The 24877-nt window shown below is 43.1% G+C and overlaps 1 protein-coding gene across 1 annotated transcript; it reads right to left on the reverse strand.

The window, feature by feature from the left end:
- Window positions 1-2973: 2973 nt before the first annotated feature.
- Window positions 2974-4026, reverse strand: LOC123446352. The gene is made up of 2 exons (XM_045122997.1): window positions 3499-4026; window positions 2974-3374 (listed from the first exon to the last, which is right to left on the reverse strand). The coding sequence occupies exons 1-2, from the start codon at window positions 3767-3769 to the stop codon at window positions 3271-3273; spliced, it is 375 nt and encodes a 124-aa protein (XP_044978932.1). The 5' UTR covers window positions 3770-4026; the 3' UTR covers window positions 2974-3270.
- Between the last annotated feature and the right edge of the window lie 20851 nt (window positions 4027-24877).

A 24877-nucleotide genomic window follows, 5' to 3' on the forward strand; every position in this document is an offset into this window, starting at 1 on the left:
CCTTATGCCACCACTCATTTACTAACACCAAAGATAAGAAGAGGCAGATGTTTCTAATTATCAGGGGATAGAACACATCCCTTATGCCACCACTCATTTAGTGACACAAAAAGATAAGAAGAAAGAGGTGTTTATTATTATCGCATGGCATGCACATGGGCAAGGGTAACAAAACAAATATAAAGTAACCACATGATTTTAGATATGAGAACTCGAGTGTACCACCGCAATTTTGTACCTAACCTGGTTTTACATTATGGTTTAACCTTTCACCATTGATATTAAGTCATTAACTACTCCCTCTGTATCATAATATATGTATTTTAGCAGCTCGATTCATATATCATGGTAGAGATGTAGTACAAAAATATGAGGTATATGTTAAAAAGGTATATTGTTGGATTTTTATTCAATAGATATTTCCTACCATATAATTTTGTGGCATATACTACTTTATATTTCATTTTCTAAACTCGAGATGGAAGTTTGACAAAAAATACAAGGGCCGAATAAACCAAGACAAAGAGAACATAAATGACAACTTGTTGTAAGAGCAACTCCAACCGGGCGACCCATTTCATCCGCCAGTGCCCGTTTGGATCGCCGCGTACACAAAAGTCGGCCCAACGCGCTGACCCACACGGACACGTGACCGTTTTTCGTCCGTCCGCAACCCATTTTAGGTCCAAATTTGGGCAGCATTTGCGTCGCTGCGAACAAGAAGTGGACGCCCGCATCACCCGCCCTTCTCTTCCCCCTGGCCTGCTAGTCAGTGGCACATATGCCATTCTCCTCTTCCTCCTTCACCTCCAAATCACCCACCCGCCACCGCATCCCACCCTACGTTGCCCACTTCTGTCGTCGTCGCCAGCTGTACGCCCCGCGGACTCACCCTCCCGACAGCCTCGTCTCCCGTCGTCGCCGCCCAGCTCTGCCACTCTCTCTCGGTGGGACCTGAGGCTCCTATCCGCATAGAGTATTCTACAATGCCCACAAGGTGTGTTCGGCGCTTTGCCGAAGGTACAAATGGACTCCGGTGATGAGTATTTTTTTCTAGAACGTTCTTTTGGAATCAGATGATTCTTCATCTGATGATGAGGAGATGTTGGTGGTTGTGTTGGTCGTCCATGACCACGTAAGTATGGAGCGGCCACAGTTTAAGGGCTCCATGCCGGGGCACACGCCGGCACTAAATCACAATCGGGAGAGTGATCATTTCCTACTCTGGAAAGACTACTTCGAGACCCCAAATCCGCTCTTCAAACATCACTTGCTCCTTCGCCGTTTTCGGATGGCTAGACATGTTTTCAACTGTATTCGAGAGGGGGTGGTTGAGTACAATAACTATTTCGAGTGCAATACGTATGCCCTTGGATAGATTGGCTTCTCCTTTTAACAGAAGTGCACTACTTCCATTCGGATGCTTGCATAAGGAGTCCTCGGCGATATCATTTATGGGTATTTCCGAATGAGTGAGTCCACCTTCCTTGAGTCCATCTATAGATTCTGTAGGGATGTCATAGCTATGTTTGTGCCAGAGTACTTGAGAGAGCCAACAGCTGTTGATTCGGCATGGTTGTTGCCGATGAATCCTAGTAGGGGGTTCCTGGGGATGCTTGGTAGCATAGATTTTATGCACTAGAAGTGGAAAAAGTGCCCTTCTGCTTGGCAAGGGCAGTATATGGGCCATGCCCGAGCTTGCACTCTCATACTTGAGGCCGTGGCTTCCCGAGATATCTGGATTTGGCACTCTTTCTTCGTCATGGCCGGATCTCACAACGATATTAATGTGCTCCAGTGCTCTCAGGTGTTTGCTAGGATGGCATAAGGCAATTGCCAAGAGGCCAATGTTGATATCAATGGCCACCAGTACACCGACGAATACTATCTAGGTGACGGTATCTATCCACATTTGTCCACTCTTGTGAAAACAATCTCCAACCCTCTAGGATAAAAGAGAAAGAGATTTTCCCAAGAGCAAGAGAGTGTTGGAAAGGATGTAGAGCGTGTGCCTCTAGCGTTCTTCAATCTCGATGGGGCATCATTCGGTATCCTGCTAGAACTTGGAGCGCGAAAAAGTTGTGGGAGGTGATGACACCTTGTGTGATCATGCATAACATAATCGTAGAGGATGAGCGTCCACAACGTCTCTATGATCAAGGGTTTGAGTTTTAGGGTGACAATGTTGTGCCTGAGCATGGAGGAGGCAACGTTTGCAGAGTTCAACGAGTTTCATCATAATATGCGTGATTGAGATACTCACATGTAGCTACAAAATTATTTGGTTGAGTATATATGAATTCACATGGGCAACCAGTTGATGTATCGACAATTTTTTCTTTTAAATGTATTTGAGACTATTAATTATTAAACTATAAGATATTTTTTAGTTCTCGAACTATGAAATGTTTTGTATTGAACATTTATTAATCTAAAAATAAATTTTCTTTTATGTGATATTTACTAAAGTGATAAAAAATGACCGCAAACCTACCGCGCGGGTAAAAAATGGGTCACCCTGTTGGGCGCACGGCTGGCCCATTTGCAAAAGAGGACGGACAAGCCGATCCAAATGGACAAAAGGCGTGTGTGCTTGGGTCGCATAGTTGAAGTTTCTCTAACAATAATAATAATTCAAGATTAATGCACCTACTTGGCCATGGAAAATTCATGTTTCAAGAAGTTTGTATAGATGGCCACCTCAAACAAGTATGACAGAGGTAAAAGGAAAGAAGTATACATACCCCGTGAACTTTCAGGTTTAGATTGTATCACCCCCTCAACTCAAAAACTACCGTATAAAATTATTAGAAACTAATTAGTATACTAGTTTATTAGCAAAGGGATGTGTCCAACCCCGAACAGTCGTGTCTCTTCTCTCTCTCTATTGACAACAGGCACCTGTTCTGGAGGGATGCCTCCGAACAGACACCTCTTTTTCACACCTCTTCCAGATGTATATATACTTGAGAATCAATAGAAACAGGACTAATCGTCCATTCACTTTCATTAAATCTCGTTTCACTCTAACACGTTATCACGCACTCTGCTCGCAATTAGAGGAATAGGCCACAGCGAAAGAATGACTGTGGATGCATGCATCGCAACTAATCACCGCCGAAGAACTCATGCCGCCCCGGCTAGACACATGGCATGTAGCCTGCACGGGCAGGCGGCAAGCTCGCCGCCGACAGCGTGTCACCAGCAGTGGCACCCTTCTACTCGTTGTCGGCGGCAGCAAACGCCAGGCATGAAACGCCTAAAACGGCGTCAGCGCACAGGCACCGCAAGAACGCGCATCGGGAAATCAATCTCCAAACAGTAATTCCGTTTAATTTTTATTCTTCCCGTGATCTGGAGATTAACTACTTTTTCTGCACATAACATGTAAACATGGTGAGCACACAGATGGTTGAAGCATCAACCGAAACGAAGGAAGGCAGAGAAAGCCTCAATCAAAAATGAATCATCTAATCATACAAACGGAAGAAAAGGTACCATGTCTTTTTCTAATTTCTTGAACTGAAACTAGCGGCCAGGCCACTGCCTCTTGCTTTCTCGCCATCTCTGCAGCGGCAACAACCTCGTCGAAGAAGCGCGCGGAAGCATCAGTCCTTTGGGCGCGGAGGCCACAGCCACCACACGTCGCTCCTTCGAGCGGCCCTCGACCCATCTCCCTGCAGCGCAGCCGTGCCCCGCACTCAAATCCAAGCAACGACCGTAGTCGATGTTGCTCTAGCGCACAGCACTGCATGCACCTTGAGGCCATGACCCGAACGACGACAGCACCTTCTGGCACGGCCACCTACTCCACACAACGACGTCGACCCAACAGCCACGGACGCAACCATCTAACCACCAGCGGGCGCGAACCTTGAGCGGCTGTGGTGTCTGTTGCGGCGACGCCCTCATGCGTGGCAAACGACAGCGCTCATGTAATCAGCGCACGGTGCTGCCTATCATGGCATTGAAAAATTCCCCACTGGAATGTGTAGCAACACGGGAGATTGATCTGGAAAGGAAACCTTATCCATTCACATTTTTCTAATACTAGTCCATAGAGTTTCTGGGAATTAAGTACTGGACTTTGACATTTGCACCATAGCCCTTATAGGCTGTAAAGTTATCTGACGTACACAATCAAATCCTTTAAATTTGTGTTATAACCTTCAGGTTATGCACGTCATGTGCAATACATATTTTCAGTAGTAAATATGTGCACATCAGACCCTTAGTTCATTCTAATAACATACAACACAAGTATACACCCTTTTGAAATGGGTAAAAATTGTCATTTGAAGACCTTATATCTTCATATATTTGTGTAAGTATGTAAATTAACTTTTCCAAATATACATATATTACCCCGGTAACGCTGTTGAAAAGAATGTTTTGCTTACATTCCACATCATATTCCTTCGGAATTTAAGACACCGTCTGTCTCTACTCCCTAGCATTACATGCAATTTGTGACAACAACTACGATTTTGCAATAGAAATAAATTTTCTTGCAAATCTTAATGAAGTTCTAATAAGAATTATGAAGTGCCATACTTAATATGACTAGCCCAAATTTTATTTGCGAATCACAAGGTATTGGTGGCATCTACTGCACCATTTGCAGATTATCCATCATTACTGTGAGGTCTACATCTTGTCAAATTCACAAGATGATTACCTTCAAAGTGCTCTTCCAAATATTAATATTTGGCGTGACTACCTCAAGATATCATAAGGTAATACTTGCATCTACTGTAAAATTTTGCAGACTGCATTATTACTGCAAGGTCTACATCATGTCAGTCTAACAGATGATTACCTTCAAAGTGATTTTCTTAAATATAGCATAACATAAGGTAATATAGTTATGAACATCTACTGACAAAAGTGAGACTATGTTTTCTATTACTGCGAGATCTACACCATATTGGTGAGTATCTTCAAAGTGGTATCCTATATAAATTGAGGTCTACACATATGGCTATAAGGCATCAGTCGTACTAAAATTTTCTCCTCTGAACCATTTATTGTTGTTGTTCACTAAAATATTTTACTCTCATAGTAAATATTGTTCTTGGGCATTTTCCTTGAATATGGCATAGGAAACTGTGAAAATATTTGCATATACCTGTGATTACCTTCTACTACATTCGTAAAATGTATGGCAATGGAGCCTACGTCACTATTTCTAATTATAGTGCCATCCATCCATCAAGATGGATGCCATAATTTATAGCGAGTGTCTCATGCACTATTGCAAGATCCACATCACATTGTGGTTGTTATTTTCATAGTGACAAAGCAATGTTAAAATTGCAAAGTCTATGTTTTGGCCGTGACTCTAAAGTCACACTTTGTCTCATGAATGAAGCCCAAAACATTAGCAATGATTTCATCGCATGCACTATATTGAAGGTTTGCACCCCATGTTCACCAAGCATCACCTTGGCGGATTTTGCTCAACAAGATCATTTCATCCATATATTTTATTTTACTCCAAGTAGTAAATTAAATAATGCATGATCATTTCATGTAACACATGGCTATTCTATTGATGCACATATGCATTTTATATGTCACCAACTTCACTTGGTTCTCAAACTAAGTACACAACGGATGAATATAGATTCACCTTGAATATTCGCTTAAGAGAAACATGCTGCGATGAGCACATCGCGAATGATCTCCCATTCGTTTTTCAAAGACATCAAGTCTTATCGCGGCTCACAATTCTATCACCTTAATCAACTTCAAGTTGAGATCTCATGATCAGAATCTTCATATGCAGATCCGATTGAAAATCCACTAATACACTTTACATCCTCTAATGATGGTACTACCATTTTCCATGATGAAGGAACATGGACTTTCTTAAAATCATCAGAATCACCCCACAGGTGCTATACCATCTTTTGAAAATCTTGTTGGTAGTGAATACCAAGTTAGTGGCGACGAAATATAGCCATGTGGATTTCAAATTAAAGTGGTGGCTAAAAGACAACCAAAGACAGAATTACCTCTTAATAGGGAATAGATCATTTTCTAATGATCACAAAGACAACTCTCAAATTTGTCAATTGTGTGTTACATAAATATCGTACATATGATTACCAAACCCTCAAACATATGGTCAAACCACATTGCAAATTTATTAAAAGGCAAATAAGTTCATTGGGATATTTGAAAATTTGCAAACATATAACCAGAAAATATTCTCGTAAATGATGTTCTCAAATATTCATCAGAAGGAGAACAAAAATTATAGTGCAATAAAAGAATGATCAATTCTTTTGTGCACATGATATGTTTGTGTAATTCATTTTTCACTAATATGGGAGACCTCATGTAATATCCTGATTATTCCCAAAATATTTTTTGCCTATACTTGTACTACTACATGTAGTGCAATATCCGATATCCTATTTCTTGGACATTATATTTGATAAATTTTTGAATGTATGAATCAAATCATACTCAATTTTGTTGCATACAAAATAATTTTCTAAATCTTACAAAATATTTGGCTTTAAGCCTTACAATCCTGGTTTGGGGTTGATCAGAAAATTATTGGCAATTCTGTTGGTCACAACTTAACAAGTTGCAAAATTTCCCAATCATCAGATTTTTATGTGCACCACATGTGTGATAGTGGAAATTAATTTAAGGCACTCTCACCTTACAATTCTAAATGAGCCACTCATTCTTCCTTGAACACATTCAGAAGATATGTGGATTACTCAACCATTATGTTGTCTTATATAGATACTTCACGGCACTCATGGAAACATTTACAAAATGATTTCAAGTGTGTCCCTTGTCACACACAACCATGAATGACCTTATCAAATTAATCGCTCAACTTATCAAAGTAAGAGCAAATTATCCTAGACAACGGATATACCCGTTCAAATGGACAATGTTGTTGAACCCATTTCATTAGCAATGGTACCTTATGTACATACCCAGAATGGTGTAATTCAATATCTTATCAAAGATAGTGAAATTTATTACATGACCAATCTTAAATAATTGTAAATTTACCATCCTCTTGCTGGACAACTACGACCTTACACACCGAAGTATGATCTAAATCATACCAAATGCATAACATACTACTTTCCCCTTGTAGTAATTACGTGTAAATCAACAAAGTATTTCCTATCTGCGTTAATTCGGTTACATACCGATATCACCACTCTAGCATACTTCAATGGGCCCTCACAAAAAAATTAGGGATCTATGTGAGGAATAACAATTTATTCGTCAATCAAAATTATTCATAGCCCGTATGCTGATTGCATCAGCAATAAGGACATTTCTGGCATTAGGGGGAGATAAGTACCACAAAGAATGCCAAGAAATAAATTAGAATGTTATTCACATTCAGTCCTTATATCCACGTACACAAAAAAAATCTAAACAAGAAGTTTAGAATCACATATTTGCAACACATTGCAAATCTGCCACATACATTTACTCATGACAAAGGTGTCACTCAGTTTTATATTCTTGCAGTAAAGTGTCAGAAAGAGTGAAGGTACCTGATAAACCACTCTTCTCCCGAAATGAGAACAAGAGGGGGAGAAATCTGACCACACGAGATATAATCTCGCATATGCTTCCGCGGAAATAGAGGAAATCAAATCCTCAACCAGTAAATGTAATTCAACATCAAGTTGAAATACACCTCACTGCATGCTCGTCATCCAAATCCCGACATAAATGTGCACAAATGTTTTCATATCGGAACATCGAAACGCCTTGACTCCATTGTTGTACGAAATCACAAGGAGTTAAAAGGAATAAATACATTTCCACAAATTTCATCAATTCCACGAGAAACATTAAAAATAAAGACTACATTTGTCGACATATATTTCTTCTGAAAATTGCTAAAACCTTTTGGGCCCTGAACCAAAATCCATGGTAGAGTGCCTCTTGTACTCATATTGGTTCACATAAAAGGCAGCAAGTAATGAAGATAGCACTCGCTCTGCAAACTAGTGGTATTTACCACAGTAATACCTACTCCACATAAGTATCTTTCTTATAGAATACTAAAACTTCTCATTCATAGACAAAGTCAATGAGGTGGTGAAAAAGCGAGGCTTGTAGCAAAAGGGTTCACGCAGAGACCCGACATCGATTACGATGTAACATACCTTCTTGGTATGAGTGGAACTATGTTTCAATAATAAATACCATTGGTAGTACAAATAATATTATCCATGGAGTTAATGGATGCAGTGACTACATACTCATATGAGTCAATCATTTCGGAAGTCTATATTAAAGTTCGTGAAGGGCTTACATTTCCGAATCCAAAATAAATCGCAACATATTTGTGTAAAATTTCAGAAGTCACTCTGTGGCTCGAAATAGTCGGATATCATATGGTATTATCGACTAAATAATTTTCTTCTTCCGAAGGATTACTAAAAGAATGATGATTGTTTATGTGTTAAGAAAGGAATTCCAAATTTGAAATCCTTATATCACCTTAGTGTATATCGATGATTTCATCATCAATGTCTCTACAAGACCTAAACATACACAAAATCATCTCAAGACGGAAAATTTGGATTTAACCAAATTTAGCTTAAGTTTACAAAGCATTCTATCAAGAATACTGTTGGAAATATGCCCTAGAGGCAATAATAAATTAGTTATTATTATATTTCCTTGTTCATAATAATTGTTTATTATCCATGCTAGAATTGTATTGATTGGAAACTCAAATACATGTGTGGATACATAGACAACACATTGTCCCTAGTGAGCCTCAAGTTGACTAGTTCGGTGATCAAAGATGGTCAAGGTTTCCTCGCCATGGGCAAGTGTTGTCACTTGATAACGGGATCACATCATTAGGAGAATCATGTGATGGACAAGACCCAAAACTATGGACGTAGCATATTGATCATGTCATTTCATTGCTATTGTTTTCTGCGTGTCAAGTATTTGTTCCTATGACCATGAGATCATATAACTCACTGGCACCGAAGGAATACCTTTTGTGCATCAAACATCGCAATGTAACTGGGTGACTATAAAGGTTCTCTACAGGTATCTCCGAAGGTGTCCGTTGAGTTAGTATCGATCAAGACTGGGATTTGTCACTCGTGTGACGGAGAGGTATCTCGGGGCCCACTCGGTAATACAACATCACACACAAGCCTTGCAAGCAATGTGACTAAGTGTAAGCCACGGGATCTTGTATTACAGAACGATTAAAGAGACTTGCTGGGAACGAGATTGAAATAGGTATGCGGATACCGACGATCGAATCTCGGGCAAGTAACATACCGAAGGACAAAGGGAATGACATACGTGATTATATGAATCCTTGACACTGAGGTTCAACTGATAAGATCTTCGGAGAATATGTAGGATCCAATATGGGTATCCAGGTCTCGCTATTGGATACTGACCGAGGAGTACCTCGGGCCATGTCTACATTGTTCTCGAACCCGCAGGGTCTGCACACTTAAGGTTCGGCAATGTTTTAGTATAGTTGAGTTATATGTGTGGTTAACGAATGTTGTTTGGAGTCCCGAATGAGATAACGGACGTCACGAGGGTTTCCGGAATGGTCCGGAGACAAAGATTGATATATAGGATGACTTCATTTGGTTACCGGAAAGTTTTCGGGCATCACCGGGAATGTACCGGGAGTGACGAATGGGTTCCGGAAGTTCACCGGAAGGGGGGCAACCCTCCCGGGGGAAGCATAATGGACTTATGGGTGGCGCACCAGCCCTTAGTGGGCTGGTGGGACAGTCCAAGAAGGCCTATGCTCCATAGAGAAAAAACCAAAGAAAGAAAAAAAAGGTGAGAAGGAAGAGAAGGACTCCACTTTCCAATCCTATTTTGAGTAGGATTGGAGTAGGAGTCCTACTCCCCTCTTGGAAGGCACCCCCTTGGGGACTTGGTCCTCAAGGCAGCCTCATCCTCCTCTCTCCTATATATAGTGGTGATTTAGGGCTGATTTGAGACAACTTTGGGCACGTGCAACTCAGATCTAGACACCATAGTTCTTCCTCTAGATCGTATTTCTGCAGAGCTCGGGCGGAGCCCTACAAGAATAGATCCTCACAACCACCGGAGCGTTGTCACGCTGCCGGAGAACTCATCTACTTCTCCGTCTTGCTTGCTGGATCAAGAAGGCCGAGATCATCGTCGAGCTGTACGTGTGCTGAACTCGGAGGTGTCGTCCGTTCGGCACTAGATCGGAACGGATCGTGAGACGGATCGCAAGACGGTTCGTGCAACGAATCGCGAGACCGTTCATGGGACGGATCGCGGGACGGTTCGTGGGACGGATCGTGGGACGGTTCGTGGGGCTGATCGAGGGACGTGAAGACGTTCAATTACATCAACCGCGTTTCTTAACGCTTCCTGCTATGCGATCTACAAGGGTACGTAGATCCAAATCTCCTATCGTAGATGGACATCACCATGATAGGTCTTCGTGTGCGTAGGAAAAAAATTTGTTTCCCATGCAATGTTCCCCAGCAGTGGCATCATGATCTAGGTTCATGCGTAGATGTTATCTCGAGTAGAACACAAAGGGTTTTGTGGACGGTGATGTTTGATTTGCTGCCCTCCTTAGTCTTTTCTCGATTCGGCGGTATTGTTGGATTGAAGCTGTCACGCCCAAGATGCGACCCTATCCTCAATTTGGCACGAGGGCCTCGTCGGGGATAGAAGCGCATCTCGTCGTGTCGCAAGAATGGATATCGTTACAAGTACATGTACTGAAAAGAAGAGATATATATATATATAATTGGCTTACACTCACCACAAGCTACATCAGAGTCACAGCAGTATAATACATAAACATCATGAAGAAGAGCAGGGTCCGTCTACGGACGAAAACAAACGAGAAAAGAATAACGACGTCCATCCTTGCTATCCCAGACTGCCGGCGTGGAACCCATCCTAGATCGATGAAGAAGAAGAAGAAGAAGCAACTCCAAATGAACAATCAACGCGCTCGCGTCAAGTAACAATCAACGCGCTCGCGTCAAGTACCTGCAACTCGTGTTGTAGTAATCTGTGAGCCATAGGGGACTCAGCAATCTCATTTCCAAAGGTATCAAGACTAGCAAAGCTTAATGGGTGAGGCATGGTTAAGTGGTGAGGTTGCAGCAGCGGCTAAGCATGTATTTGGTGGCTAAGCTTACGAGTACAAGAAATAAGAGGGGGAAGATCTACGCATAGCGGACGTGACTACTAATGATCAAGTGAATGATCCTGAACACCTACCTACGTCATACATATCCTGAACACCTACCTCCTCGATCGGAGAAGGAACTCACGAAAGAGACAGTCACGGTTACGCACACAGTTGGCATATTTTAATTTAAGTTAACTTCAAGTTATCTAGAACCAGTGTTAAACAAAGTTTCCACGTTGCCACATAACCGCGGGCACGGCTTTCCGAAAGATTTAACCCTGCAGGGGTGCTCCAACTAGTCCATCACAAATTGCCACAAGCCGCATAGAAATCCTCGATCACGAAGCTCGCAATCTCGTCGGACTCCTTAGTGGAAAACCTCAACTCTGAGATGACCCAAAGCATCACCGGAATCCCGATGCACAAGATATCTCGTCAAAGGTAAAACTAATCCACCAAGGCCACCCGACGTGTCGACAATCCCGATAGGAGCCGCGTATCTCGTTCTCGGGACACGACGGATAAGCGAAGCGTACGGTGGCTTGATAGACATCACCCGAGTTGCCCCGGGTTGGCCCCGCACGGTGCTCTGCTTTGGACCAACACCATCAGCACTGGCCCCCCTGTATTTTGTAGAATTACTCCTCGGGTAGCGCTAACTCCCTATACATTTCAGTATTATCAGAATTATTATGTTGGGCAAATAGTACCAATGTTGGGCCTTGCCAGACCAGCTTTAATCTAAAACGAATTATCAAGGGGGTCCCCATAACAACCCCGATCGTGTTAGGAGCGCTCAATTATGGAACATAACACCGGTAGCCGAAACTAAGGGGGCAAAGGTGGAACAAAACACCAGGCTAGAAAGGCCAAGCCTTCCACCTTTTACCAAGTATATAGGTCCATTAAATTAAATAGCATTAATATGGTGATATAACAAGGAACCCATGTAATCACATGGAAGCAACTGCACCTGCAACTAGCAACGCTAACACAAGGTTAAGAAAGCGGTAACATAGCCAATCAGTGGTTTGCTAGGTTGAACAGGTTGAAGGTTTTCATGGCATTGTTGAGAGGCTGATATTTCACATGTGGTAGGCAACGAGACATAATCGATAGAACGGTAATACTAGCATGGCAATGATAGTAATGGTATCTGGGGAAATGGTCATCTTTCCTGAGATCCCGCTTGGAAGAAGAATGACTCCGTGAAGCAGACGAACCGACGTAGTCGAACGGGTCCTCACTTTTCGACACGCTTACGGAACTCTAACAAGACGAACAAACCGCAAACGCAAATCAACACACGGTATTCACCACACGACATGCACAACAGGAAGCACTAACTAAAATGATGCATGGAGGCTCAATCCCAACTATGCACTTACACCAACCTACAAAGGTAAACAAGTGCCACCTCATCACAAAGTGACACTTCTACAGAACTGTTCAAAACTGGAATCCAGTGCAACCATTGGATTCCTTGGGTTGTGCTACCCCAAAACCATAGATCATACTGCCCATGTTACATGCAGAAAAACACCACAAACAAAAAAGAAAAATAACACAGGATCAAACTACAGCATAGTCAAGAACAGGAACTGTTCCTGAGCCTGCCCAATTTGGGATATACCAGATCAGGCCACTCCATTTCTGGAATTATTCCAAACAAGGAGATATCACACAAGCCTCAATTATATCACCACAAAAAAATGTAATCTGACAGGGGCCTAATGGTCATAGTCACCACGGCCACTAGTGCATGACAGGTGGGCCCTAGGACCACCTGTCAGTGGCACACACAAACCACCGCACATTAAAGGAAAAATATGAGAGAGCTGGGAGTCGAACCCACCATCTCCCTGGTGGAGTGCACGGCCACCACCAGTGGACTAGCCACATGTAGCTGATCTAGTATGGGAAGAGATGCACACATACAATGCCTAACTACTGATCCACAGCAGAAAATGCAAAACAGCAAAAAGGGGCGACATGGGGACTCGAACCCGAGACGCTGCGAAGGAAAACAAGCTCGACGCCGCTGCGCTACCGTGGAGTTTCTTGCCTAAGAAGGAAGCAAAACAAAACTAAACGAAGACATGGGGCGTCGCTGGAGCAGGGAGACGCGGTGACAACGACGCTCGCCAGAGCCACATACCTGCACGCGCACAAACGGCGCACATCCACGCTACGCGCTACGCCCCTCGCGGCACTACACCGCAGGCGCTAAACCTAAGCATAAGGACGCATGCACGTAGAGCTGCGGCAAATGGCGCATCCTGCCGGTGCAACTCCGGTAGGGCGGCGCCCACGCGCAACAACGACGACCTGCTGTAGGGAGGGAAATGGAGGGGAGGCAGAGCTGTGCTCACCCAGGGTGCAGAGAGAGGGGCTCGCGGGAGGAGAGACACGTCGGCGCGGCGACGACCTGCTGCACAGAACTCGCCGGAGAGGAAGAAGCACCATCCACCGAGGAGGTCGAGGCCGTCGTCCTTGGCGCTTGCTGCCCGCGGGAATGGAACCCCATGGGCGCCCGCGAGCTCCTGGTCCAGGAGGGGGAAGAAGAGGGCATCGGGCTACCACGCATCGGGCACTTGCCCGAGCCGGCCATGGTGCTGTGGAGCTCGGGAACTCGCCCCGACGGTGCTAGAAGGGAGAGGAGGAGCGGAAAACGGCGAGGGTTAGGGTTTCAAAGAGTCTGGGGCTGCTAAGTATATCGAACCACCCGCTCGGGGCCGTATGATCGAGGGAAGAAACGTTCTATGGTGGCCAGAGGGTTCGTACAGTGCTGACGTGATCGAGGAGGAAGAAGGTGTTGCCAGCCAGGCCTGGGCCGATTGTACTCACCTGGGCCTGGTGCTCCCTCTCTCACTGCGTGAAGGCCTACCCCAATTCAAACATTACAGCGAAAATCAAATCACAGGGGCTAAAAGAAAAAATAGTTTTGGTGGAAACAAAAATATAATTGGGCTTTTAAAATGTTGCCACTGTTTATAAAAAATAAGTGAAACATTTTTAGAAGACCAAAATTATATTCATCTAATTTAAATGGGCTCTGATTTTTAAATAAAACCAAAAGGAAAATAAAGTAGAAACCAGAGGGGTTGCCTCCACAATATGAAAAGGATTTTTTTAGGAAAAGATGAACATTTTTAAAGGGGAGAAACAAAGCCTTTTAAACCTGCCACAAATAACATAGAGAGAGAGAGAGAGAATGGTTGTTTTCCCTATGGAGCAACATGTGGGTTTTGACATGCACTTGTTGCCCCCACACCTAAACAAACACGAAGCACATCAACACAACACTTGCACATCACAACAAGGACACCCACATCAACACAACCACAACAAAAAGGAAAGAATGCAATGCAAGAAGGCATGATGCACATGAAATGATGACACAAAGTTAGGCTCACCCCACATCACACTAACATGCCAAGGTTGTCATTCAAGGAAGATACAAAAGGGGAGGGGAGATTGCATTTGGGTTGTCACAACTCTCCTACACTACAAGAGGATCTTGCCCCGAGATCCAAGAATGAAAGGGGGAGAGGAAGAAAAGCACGCTGTAAAACTTAGTCGCTTCTTTGACAAACAGGTGAAACCAACGATCCTTAAAGGTTGCAAAGTGAAGAGGAATGATATGAGAAACAAGCAAGAATTCACGGAAAATTCCGACAGCACTTCGGTAGGAAAATGGTACAAAAATTGGATAAGATGGGAGAATTAGACAATTTTCATAACAAACAACTAAATAGAACAAGTGAACACCATGATCTTGATAGAACAACATGATTGACCCAAAAGAGCAACATCACAATGCCTCCGGAACAAGGGAATAAAACTAGATCATTGGGATCAAAAATGAATAAGAGAATGACAACTACTATCACAATAGAATTGAAGAGCCTCCGGACAAGAAGAATTGACGTAGTTGTTGGAAAACCAACACGAAAAGAACTAGATAGTAGTGGACTTATGGAAACCTTTTCAAACTAATGAAGTAACAACCAGCCACTAACAGAAACAAGGATTGATTGGGAGAAACAAGATATGAACAATTTCTTACACTAAGAGGATACATTGAGAACTTGGATTACTGACAAGCACCATGATAGCAACAATCCAAAGGAAAGGCTTTAGGTGAAATCCAAACCAAGATAGCTCAATGAAGAAATCATGGGTTGAAATATCTCATAATCATAGAATTGGTGGGTTTAATTATCTCATACTTGAAAGGAAAACTCTTCGAGGCTCCTACACTAATAAGAATGCTATAATACCACCTCAAAGGATAAGGAAGAACAAATGCACTTGGAAATGCAAGAGAAGAAAACTTGAGGTTCTCCAATAAGAATCTTGAAGAACACTAGAGAATGAATTGAAACCTTGATGAACCACCATGAAGGACCACCGTATACAAATGAATGATGCAAAGATATGAAGGTAGAAAGAATAAGATTATGACCTTACCAAGATTTAGATGAGGCCTCACTAAGAGATACTTAAAAGAACTTGACACTCCGGAAAAGAAAGATAAGCGCTTGAGAAAAGAATTGATATCATGAGCCACTCCGGAAGAAGAATTCAGATTACTATGAACAAGAATAAGAATTACGTTATGCTTATCCTTCATCAAGTTTAATTGATGACAAGCAACGGATTTAGCATACCACTTATTCTTCTTGAAATAAACTTAAAGAGAGAGATAGATATGACCACATGAAGCATAATTTGAAGGAAGCACCAGTAAGAATTCACAGTTGAATGGGAACACCACGAATTAGTGGAGATACATGAGAATGAAGAGATCATAATCCACCTGAGAGAAAAAGTAGAACAAGGCACCGGATAATAGAGAGACGAACGAAGAGACAACAATTGAGAAGAATTGAGGATGAAAGCTAAAAGCTGAGAACGAAGATTCTTCTGAAATGATGGCCTTCGGAGGAACGAGAAATAAAAACAACTCAGAAATGCACCGGATAGCAAGAAAGGGATACTCATGATTGGCCACAATTAAGATGATGGCACAAAGCTGAAATTACAAATCTCCAAGAGAATAGACCAAGATTTGAGAGAAACGCTCCTTCTGTCTTCAAAGCTGAAAAGATGAGGAAAACACCACCAAGAATAACTGAGACACTCCGGAATAATGAAGAATGAAAGGTTGAGCCGAAGACGAAAATAAATTTGAAGCGATCTTGAAGAAGGAATATGACTGATGAAATTCATACTTACGTCATAGTTGAAAATAATTAGAGATCTCCGGGAAAGATTACAAGAGCTAAATAAGATCTTGGAAAAGAACCTGTGGGTTATGGGCCCACTCAAGGAAATCACCGTTCAGACAATTGAATAGACAGAGAGATTGCACCGGTACAAATGAAAACTAGATGAGGCTGAGCACCTTGAAATAATATAAGAATTGAAAACAAGAACTTCTGAGACAACTTCAGCACTCCGAATAAAAAGGAGAGGATTGACAACAAGAAGACTTGATAAGAATCTCCAACACAGGAAAGAATTTAAAGGATGACAAGGATATGATGAACACGGATAACTGCATTGAATTCACCGAAAAAGATAACAAGACTGAATAAAGATGAGCACGAAGCTCCTGAGAATCTTCACAATGAAACACCGTATAGGACACGGAAGAAAAGATAGCGGAAGCACAAGAAAGAAAACTCTTGGATAAAAAACTAATCACTGAAGAAAAGGGTGGGAGGGTGGGGAAAAACAAAGACAACTTGGGACAGATGAGATGAACTCCGGAATAAAAGAGAGAATGATCTTGCAAAATTGGAGAGGATTGAATTCCCTTGAGAGAGACACACCGGTTGAAAAGAATTAACATGACGACTCCGGTTGACAAGAATTGACAAGACCACTGATTAAGGAGAAAGGATTAGCACTCTCATATAATATGAGAACCCTACTTATGAAAGATCTGAAATCACCACTTGACATTGAAGCAACTCGAATTACCATATTCAACTAAACAAAGGGTGAGGCTTATGAAACAAGCCAGAACAAATTCATGAGAGAGATTCCGTCCGATATTTTCGTGGACAGGATCGCACGGGCTCGAACCTTAAAGTAGCCATCAAGTGCAAGGCAGTGCACCCGACATACGAAGCGTCCCCGAGTCATAGCAAGCTACAAGGACTCTTTAATACACAACGAGAACTGCTGTAAGACAACCGTCAACAAACGAATCCACTAGATGTCGAACCCCAACCTAACATCATGCATTTGTTGGAAGATTGTCCTATAAGTAACTACTTGAATTCCCACCTAAGAATTCCTGAAATTTCTGGTCATGCAATCTGGTACACGGATACAAGGAGTAATATGTCACACAACTCCTATACTAACCCGTCCAATGTATCACATCCGTCAACACATAACCAGAATCTCGGACCTTCATCTACTACAGACCCTCGTGAACACAACGATACAAAGTATGGCAGTACTCCCGAACAATCTGCACCAGTACTGGGGACATCGGGGTTATCTCGCCACTACTAGTATTGAAGCAATTACGAACATCCTTCGTCCTGAGGCACTAAGAAATCTGAATGATAACGATGTGCTCGAGAATCCCCTGGAGCTCAACTCCCCGAAGGAAATCAAGTCAGACAGGAGGCACCAAGACAGAACTCCGTCACATCGGCATCATATAGATTCCAAAAATATCTGCGTGATCCTAAAAAAAATTGAGTGAGAAGAGGAGTAGAATAAAATTATTACGTCAAGATTCCTCACGAGAGCATAGAAGAGGAGAAAAAAGAATCCTACTCTCCAATATATAACTAGACTCAAAGTAGTTTTCACTAGACTCGACTCGGCCAAGTTCAATCAATCAAGGGGGCTTCTAGGTCGGTACTGCTCTGATACCAACTTGTCACGCCCAAGATGCGACCCTATCCTCAATTTGGCACGAGGGCCTCGTCGGGGATAGAAGCGCATCTCGTCGTGTCGCAAGAATGGATATCGTTACACGTACATGTACTGAAAAGAAGAGAGAGATATATATAGAATTGGCTTACACTCGCCACAAGCTACATCAGAGTCACAGCAGTACAATACATAAACATCATGAAGAAGAGCAGGGTCCGTCTATGGACGAAAACAAACGAGAAAAGAAGAACGACGTCCATCCTTGCTATCCCAGGTTGCCGGCCTGGAACCCATCCTAGATCGATGAAGAAGAAGAAGAAGAAGAAGAAGCAACTCCAAATGAACAATCAACGCGCTCGCATCAAGTAACCTTTACCTGTACCTGCAACTGGTGTTGTAGTAATCTGTGAGCCATAGGGGACTCAGCAATCTCATTTCCAAAGGTATCAAGACTAGCAAAGCTTAATGGGTGAGGCATGGTTAAGTGGTGAGGTTGCAGCAGCAGCTAAGCATATATTTGGTGGCTAAGCTTATGAGTACAAGAAATAAGAGGGGGAAGATCTACGCATAGCGGACGTGACTACTGATGATCAAGTGAATGATCCTGAACACCTATCTACGTCAGACATAACCCCACCGTGTCCTCGATCGGAGAAGGAACTCACGAAAGAGACAGTCACGGTTACGCACACAGTTGGCATATTTTAATTTAAGTTAACTTCAAGCTATCTAGAACCAGCGTTAAACAAAGTTTCCACGTTGCCACATAATCGCGGGCACGGCTTTCCAAAAGATTTAACCCTGCAGGGGTGCTCCAACTAGTCCAACACAAATTGCCACAAGCCGCATAGAAATCCTCGATCACGAAGCTCGCAATCTCGTCGGACTCCTTAGTGGAAAAACTCAACTCTGAGATTACCCAAAGCATCACCGGAATCCCGATGCACAAGATATCTTGTCAAAGGTAAAACTAATCCAGCAAGGCCACCCGACGTGTCGACGATCCAGATAGGAGCCGCGTATCTCGTTCTCAGGACACGACGGATAGGCGAAGCGTACGGTGGCCTAATAGACATCACCCGAGTTGCCCCGGGTTGGCCCCGCACGATGCTCTGTTTTGGACCAGCACCATCAGCACTGGCCCCCTGTATTATGTAGAACTACTCCTCGGGTAGCGCTAACTCCCTATGCATTTCAGTATTATCAGAATTATTATGTTGGGAAATAGTACAAATGTTGGGCCTTGCCAGACCAGCTTTAATCTAAAACGAATTATCAAGGGGGTCCCCATAACAACCCCGATCGTGTTAGGAGCGCTCAATTATGGAACATAACACCGATAGCCGAAACTAAGGGGGCAAAGGTGGAACAAAACACCAGGCTTGAAAGGCCAAGCCTTCCACCTTTTACCAAGTATATAGGTGCATTAAATTAAGTAGCATTAATATGGTGATATAACAAGGAACCCATGTAATCACATGGAAGCAATTGCACTTGCAACTAGCAACGGCAACACAAGGTTAAGTAAGCGGTAACATAGCCAATCAGTGGTTTGCTAGGTTGAACAGGTTGAGGGTTTTCATGGCATTGTTGAGAGGCTGATATTTCACATGTGGTAGGCAACGAGACATAATCGATAGAACGGTAATACTAGCATGGCAATGATAGTAATGGTATCTGGGGAAATGGTCATCTTTCCTGAGACGACATGCACAACACATGGTATTCACCACACGACATGCACAACAGGAAGCACTAACTAAAATGATGCATGGAGGCTCAATCCCAACTACACACTTACACCAACCTACAAAGGTAAACAAGTGCCACCAAAGTGACACTTCTACAGAACTGTTCAAAACTGGAATCCAGTGCAACCATTGAATTCCTTGGGTTTTTCTACCCCAAAACCATATATCATATTGCCCATATTACATGCAGAAAAACACCACAAACAGAAAAAGAAAAATAACACAGGATCAAACTACAGCATAGTTAAGAACAGGAATTGTTCGTGAGCCTGCCCAATTTGGGATATACCAGATCAGGCCACTCCATTTCTGGAATTATTCCAAACAAGGAGATATCACACAAGCCTCAATTATATCACCACAAAAAAATGTAAACTGACAGGGGCCTACTGGTCATAGTCACGAGGGCCACTAGTGCATGACAGGTGAGCCGTGGGACCACCTGTCAGGGGCACACACAAACCACAGCACATTAAAGGAAAAATATGAGAGAGCTGGGAGTCGAACCCACCATCTCCCTGGTGGAGTGCACGGCCACCACCAGTGGGCTAGCCACATGTAGCTGATCTAGTATGGGAAGAGATGCACACATACAATGCCTAACTACTGATCCACAGCAGAAAATGCAAAACAGCAAAAAGGGGCGACATGGGGACTCGAACCCAAGACGCTGCGAAGGAAAACAAGCTCGACGCCACTGCGCTATCGTGGGATTTCTTGCCTAAGAAGTAAACAAAACTAAACTAAACGAAAACATGGGGCGTCGCTGGAGCAGGGAGACGCCGGCGACGACGACGCTCGCGACAGCCATGCACCTGCACACGCACAAACGACGCACATCCACGCTACGCGCTACGCCCCTCGCGGCACTACACCGCACGCGCTGAACCTAAGCCTATAAGGACGCATGCAAGCAGAGTTGCGGCAAATAGCGCATCCTGCCGGTGCAACTCCGGCAGGGCGGCGCCCACGCGCAACAACGACGACCTGCTGCAGAGAGGGAAACGGAGGGGAGGCAGAGTAGCGCTGACCCAGGGTGCACAGAGAGGGGCTCGCGGGAGGAGAGACACGTCGATGCAACGACCACCTGCTGCAGAGAACTCGCTGGAGAGGAAGAAGCACCATCCGCCAAGGAGGTCGAGGCCGTCGTCCTTGGCACTTGCTGCATGCGGGAATGGAACCCCATGGGCGCCCGCGAGCTCCTGGTCCAGGAGGGGGAAGAAGATGGCGTCAGGATACCACGCATCGGGCACTTGCCCGAGCCGGCCATGGTGCGGTGGAGCTCGGGAACTCCCCTCGACGGCGCTAGGAGGGAGAGGAGGAGGGGAAACAGGGAGGGTTAGGGTTTCAGAGAGTCCGGGGCTGCTAAGTATATCGAGCCACCCGCTCGGGGCCGTTTGATCGAGGGAAGAAACGATCTATGGTGGCCAGAGGGTTCGTACAGTGCTGACGTGATCGAGGAGGAAGAAGGTGCTGCCAGCTAGGCCTGGGCCGATTGTACTCACCTAGGCCTGGTGCTTCCTCTCTCACTGCATGAAGGCCTACCCCAATTAAAACATTACAGCGAAAATCAAATCACATGGGCTAAAAGAAAAATAGTTTTGGTGAAAACAAAAATATAATTGGGCTTTTAAAATGTTGCCACTGTTTATAAAAAATAAGTGAAACATTTTTAGAAGACCAAAATTATATTCATCTAATTTAAATGGGCTCTGATCTTTAAATAAAACCAAAAGGAAAATAAAGTAGAAACCAGAGGGGTTGCCTCCATAATATGAAAAGGATTTTTTTAGGGAAAGATGAACATTTTTAAAGGGGAGAAACAAAGCCTTTTAAACCTGCCACAAATAACATAGAGAGAGAGAAGGGTTTTTTTCCTATGGAGCAACATGTGGGTTTTGACATGCACTTGTTGCCCCCACACCTAAATAAACAAGCACATCAACACAACACTTGCACATCACAACAAGGACACCCACATCAACACAACCACAACAAAAAGGAAAGAATGCAATGCAAGAAGGCATGATGCACATGAAATGATGACACAAAGTTAGGCTCACCCCACATCACACTGACATGCCAAGGTTGCCATACAAGGAAGATACAAAAGGGGAGGGGAGATTGCATTTGGGCTGTCACAGAATCACGCCGGACAGACATTATTCGTACGCTTACAAAAGATTGCTTTCATCGATTGGCATGCAACCTCGTTGCATAAAGATGGCTGGCGGATGTCGGTTTCTTCAACTTTAGTTGAATGGACGTCCTTGGAGAGGTTAAATAGCAACTTGCACATCTACGTTGTGGTTTTTGCGTAAATAAGATGCGATCATACTACATACCCATAGCAGCCACGTAAAACATGCAACAACAAATTAGCGGACGTCTAACTTGTTTTTGCAGGGTATGCTTGTGATATGATATGGCCATTGATGTGATGTGATATATTGGATGTATGAGATGATCATGTTGTAATAGTTAATATCGACTTGCACGTTGATACTACGGCAATCGGTAGGAGCCATAGGGTTGTCTTTAAACTAACGTTTGTGTTTGCAGATGTGTTTACTATATTGCTAGGTCGTAGCTTTAGTAGTAATAGCATAAGTAGCACGACAACCTCGATGGCGACACGTTGATGGAGATCATGATGATGGAGATCATGGTGTGGCGCCGGTGACAAGAAGATCATGCTCGTGTTTGAGTGACGGAGATCAAGAAGCAGAAGATCATGGCCATATCATGTCACTTATGAATTGCATGTGATGTTAATCCTTTTATGCACCTTGTTTTGCTTAGAAGGATGGTAGCATTATTAGGTGATCTCTCACTACAATTTCAAGACGAAATTGTGTTCTCCCCGACTGTGCACCGTTGCTATAATTCATCGTTTCGAGACACCACGTGATGATCGGGTGTGATAGACTCAACGTTCACATACAACGGGTGAAAACAGTTGCACACGCAGAACACTCGGGTTAAACTTGACGAGCCTAGCATGTGCAGACATGGCCTCGGAACACAAGAGACCGAAAGGTCGAGCATGAATCGTATAGTTGATATGATTAGCATAGAGATGCTTATCACTGAAGCTATTATCAACTCACGTGATGATCGGACTTGAGTTAGTGAATTTGGATCATGTACCACTCAAATGACTAAGAGACATGTACTTTTTGAGTGGGAGTTCTTAAGTAATATGATTAATTGAACTTATTATCATGAACATAGTCAAAAGGTCTTTGCGAATTATGATGTAGCTTGCGCTATAGCTCTACTGTTAATATATGTTCCTAGAATAAATTTAGTTGAAAGTTGATAGTAGCAACCTTGCGGACTGAGTCCGTAAAACTGAGGATTGTCCTCATTGCTGCGCAGAAGGCTTATGTCCTTAATGCACCACTCGGTGTGCTGCACCTCGAGCGTCGCCCGTGGATGTTGTGAACATCTGACATACACGTTTTTGATGACTACGTGATAGTTCAGTGCGCAATGCTTAATGGCTTAGAAGCAAGGCGCCAAAGACGTTTTGAAAATGTCGCGGAACATAAGAGATGTTCTAAGAGATGAAATTGAGATTTCATGCTTGTGCCCTTGTTGAGAGGTATAAGACCTCCGACAGGATTCTTTGCCTACAAAGTAAAGGAGAAAAGATCAAATCGTTGAGCATGTTCTCAGGTTGTCTGAGTACAACAATCGCTGGACTCAAGTGGGAGTTAATCTTTTAGATGAGATAGTGATGGTTCTCCAAAGTCACTGCCACTAAGCTGCTAGAGCTTCGTGATGAACTATAACATATCAAGGATAGATATGATGATCCTTGAGTGATTCGCAATGTTTGACACTGCGAAGGTAGAAATCAACAAGGAGCATCAATTGTTGATGGTTAGTAAAACCACTAGTTTCAAGAAGGGCAAGGGCTAGAAGGGATACTTCATGAAACGGCAAACCAGTTGCTGCTCTAGTGAAGAAACCCAAGATTGAACCCAAACCCGAGACTAAGTGCTTCTGCTATGAGGGGAACGGTCACTAAGACGGAGCTACCCTAGATACTTGGTAGATAAGAAGGCTGGCAAAGTCGACAAAAGTATATTGATGTGTACTTTACTAGTACTCCCAGTAGAACGAGGGTACTGGATACCAGTTCAGTTGCTAAGTGATTAGTAACTCGAAATGAAAGCTACGGTATAAACGAAGACTAGCTAAAAGCGAGGTGACGATACGTGTTGGAAGTGTTTCCAAGGTTGATGTGATCAAACATCGCACGCTCCCTCTATCATCGGGATTGGTGGTAAAACCTAAATAATTGTTATTTGGTGTTTGCGTTGAGCATGAACATGATTGGATCGTGTTTGCTGCAATACGATTATTCATTTAAAGAGAATGATAGTTATTCTATTTTCTTGAATAATTACCCTCAATGGTTTATTGAATCTCGATCGTAGTGTTACACATGTTCATAATATTGGTGCCAAAAGATACAAAGTAATAATGATAGTACCACTTAGTTGTGCCACTGCCACTTAAGTCGTGTTGGTGTAAAATGCATGAAGAAGCTCCATGCTGATGGATCTTTGTACTCACACATTTTTGAAACGTTTGAGACATGCAAACCATACCTATTGGTATAGACGCATGAAGAAACTCCATGCAGAAGGATCGTTTGGATTCACTTGATTTTGAATCACTTGAGACATGCAAATCATGCCACATGAAACAAGAGAGTAAACTTGTTGGGAGTAATACATTTTTGATGTGTGCAGTCCAATAAGTGTTGAGGCACGTAGTGGATATCGTTATGTTCTTACTTCACTGATGATTTGAGTAGATACAGGAGTATTTACTTGATGAATCACAGGTCTGAAATATTGAAAAGTTCAAAGCTATTTCAGAGTGAAGATCGTTGTGACAAGAGGATAAATTGTTTATGATATGATCATAGAGATGAATATCTGAGTTACGAGTTTTTGGTACGCAGTTAAGACAATGTGAAAATTGTTTCGCAGTTCATGCCATCTGGAACACCATAGTGTGATGA

Source organism: Hordeum vulgare, chromosome 4H (assembly GCF_904849725.1).
Source record: "Hordeum vulgare subsp. vulgare chromosome 4H, MorexV3_pseudomolecules_assembly, whole genome shotgun sequence".
In the NCBI taxonomy this organism is placed as follows: domain Eukaryota; kingdom Viridiplantae; phylum Streptophyta; class Magnoliopsida; order Poales; family Poaceae; genus Hordeum; species Hordeum vulgare.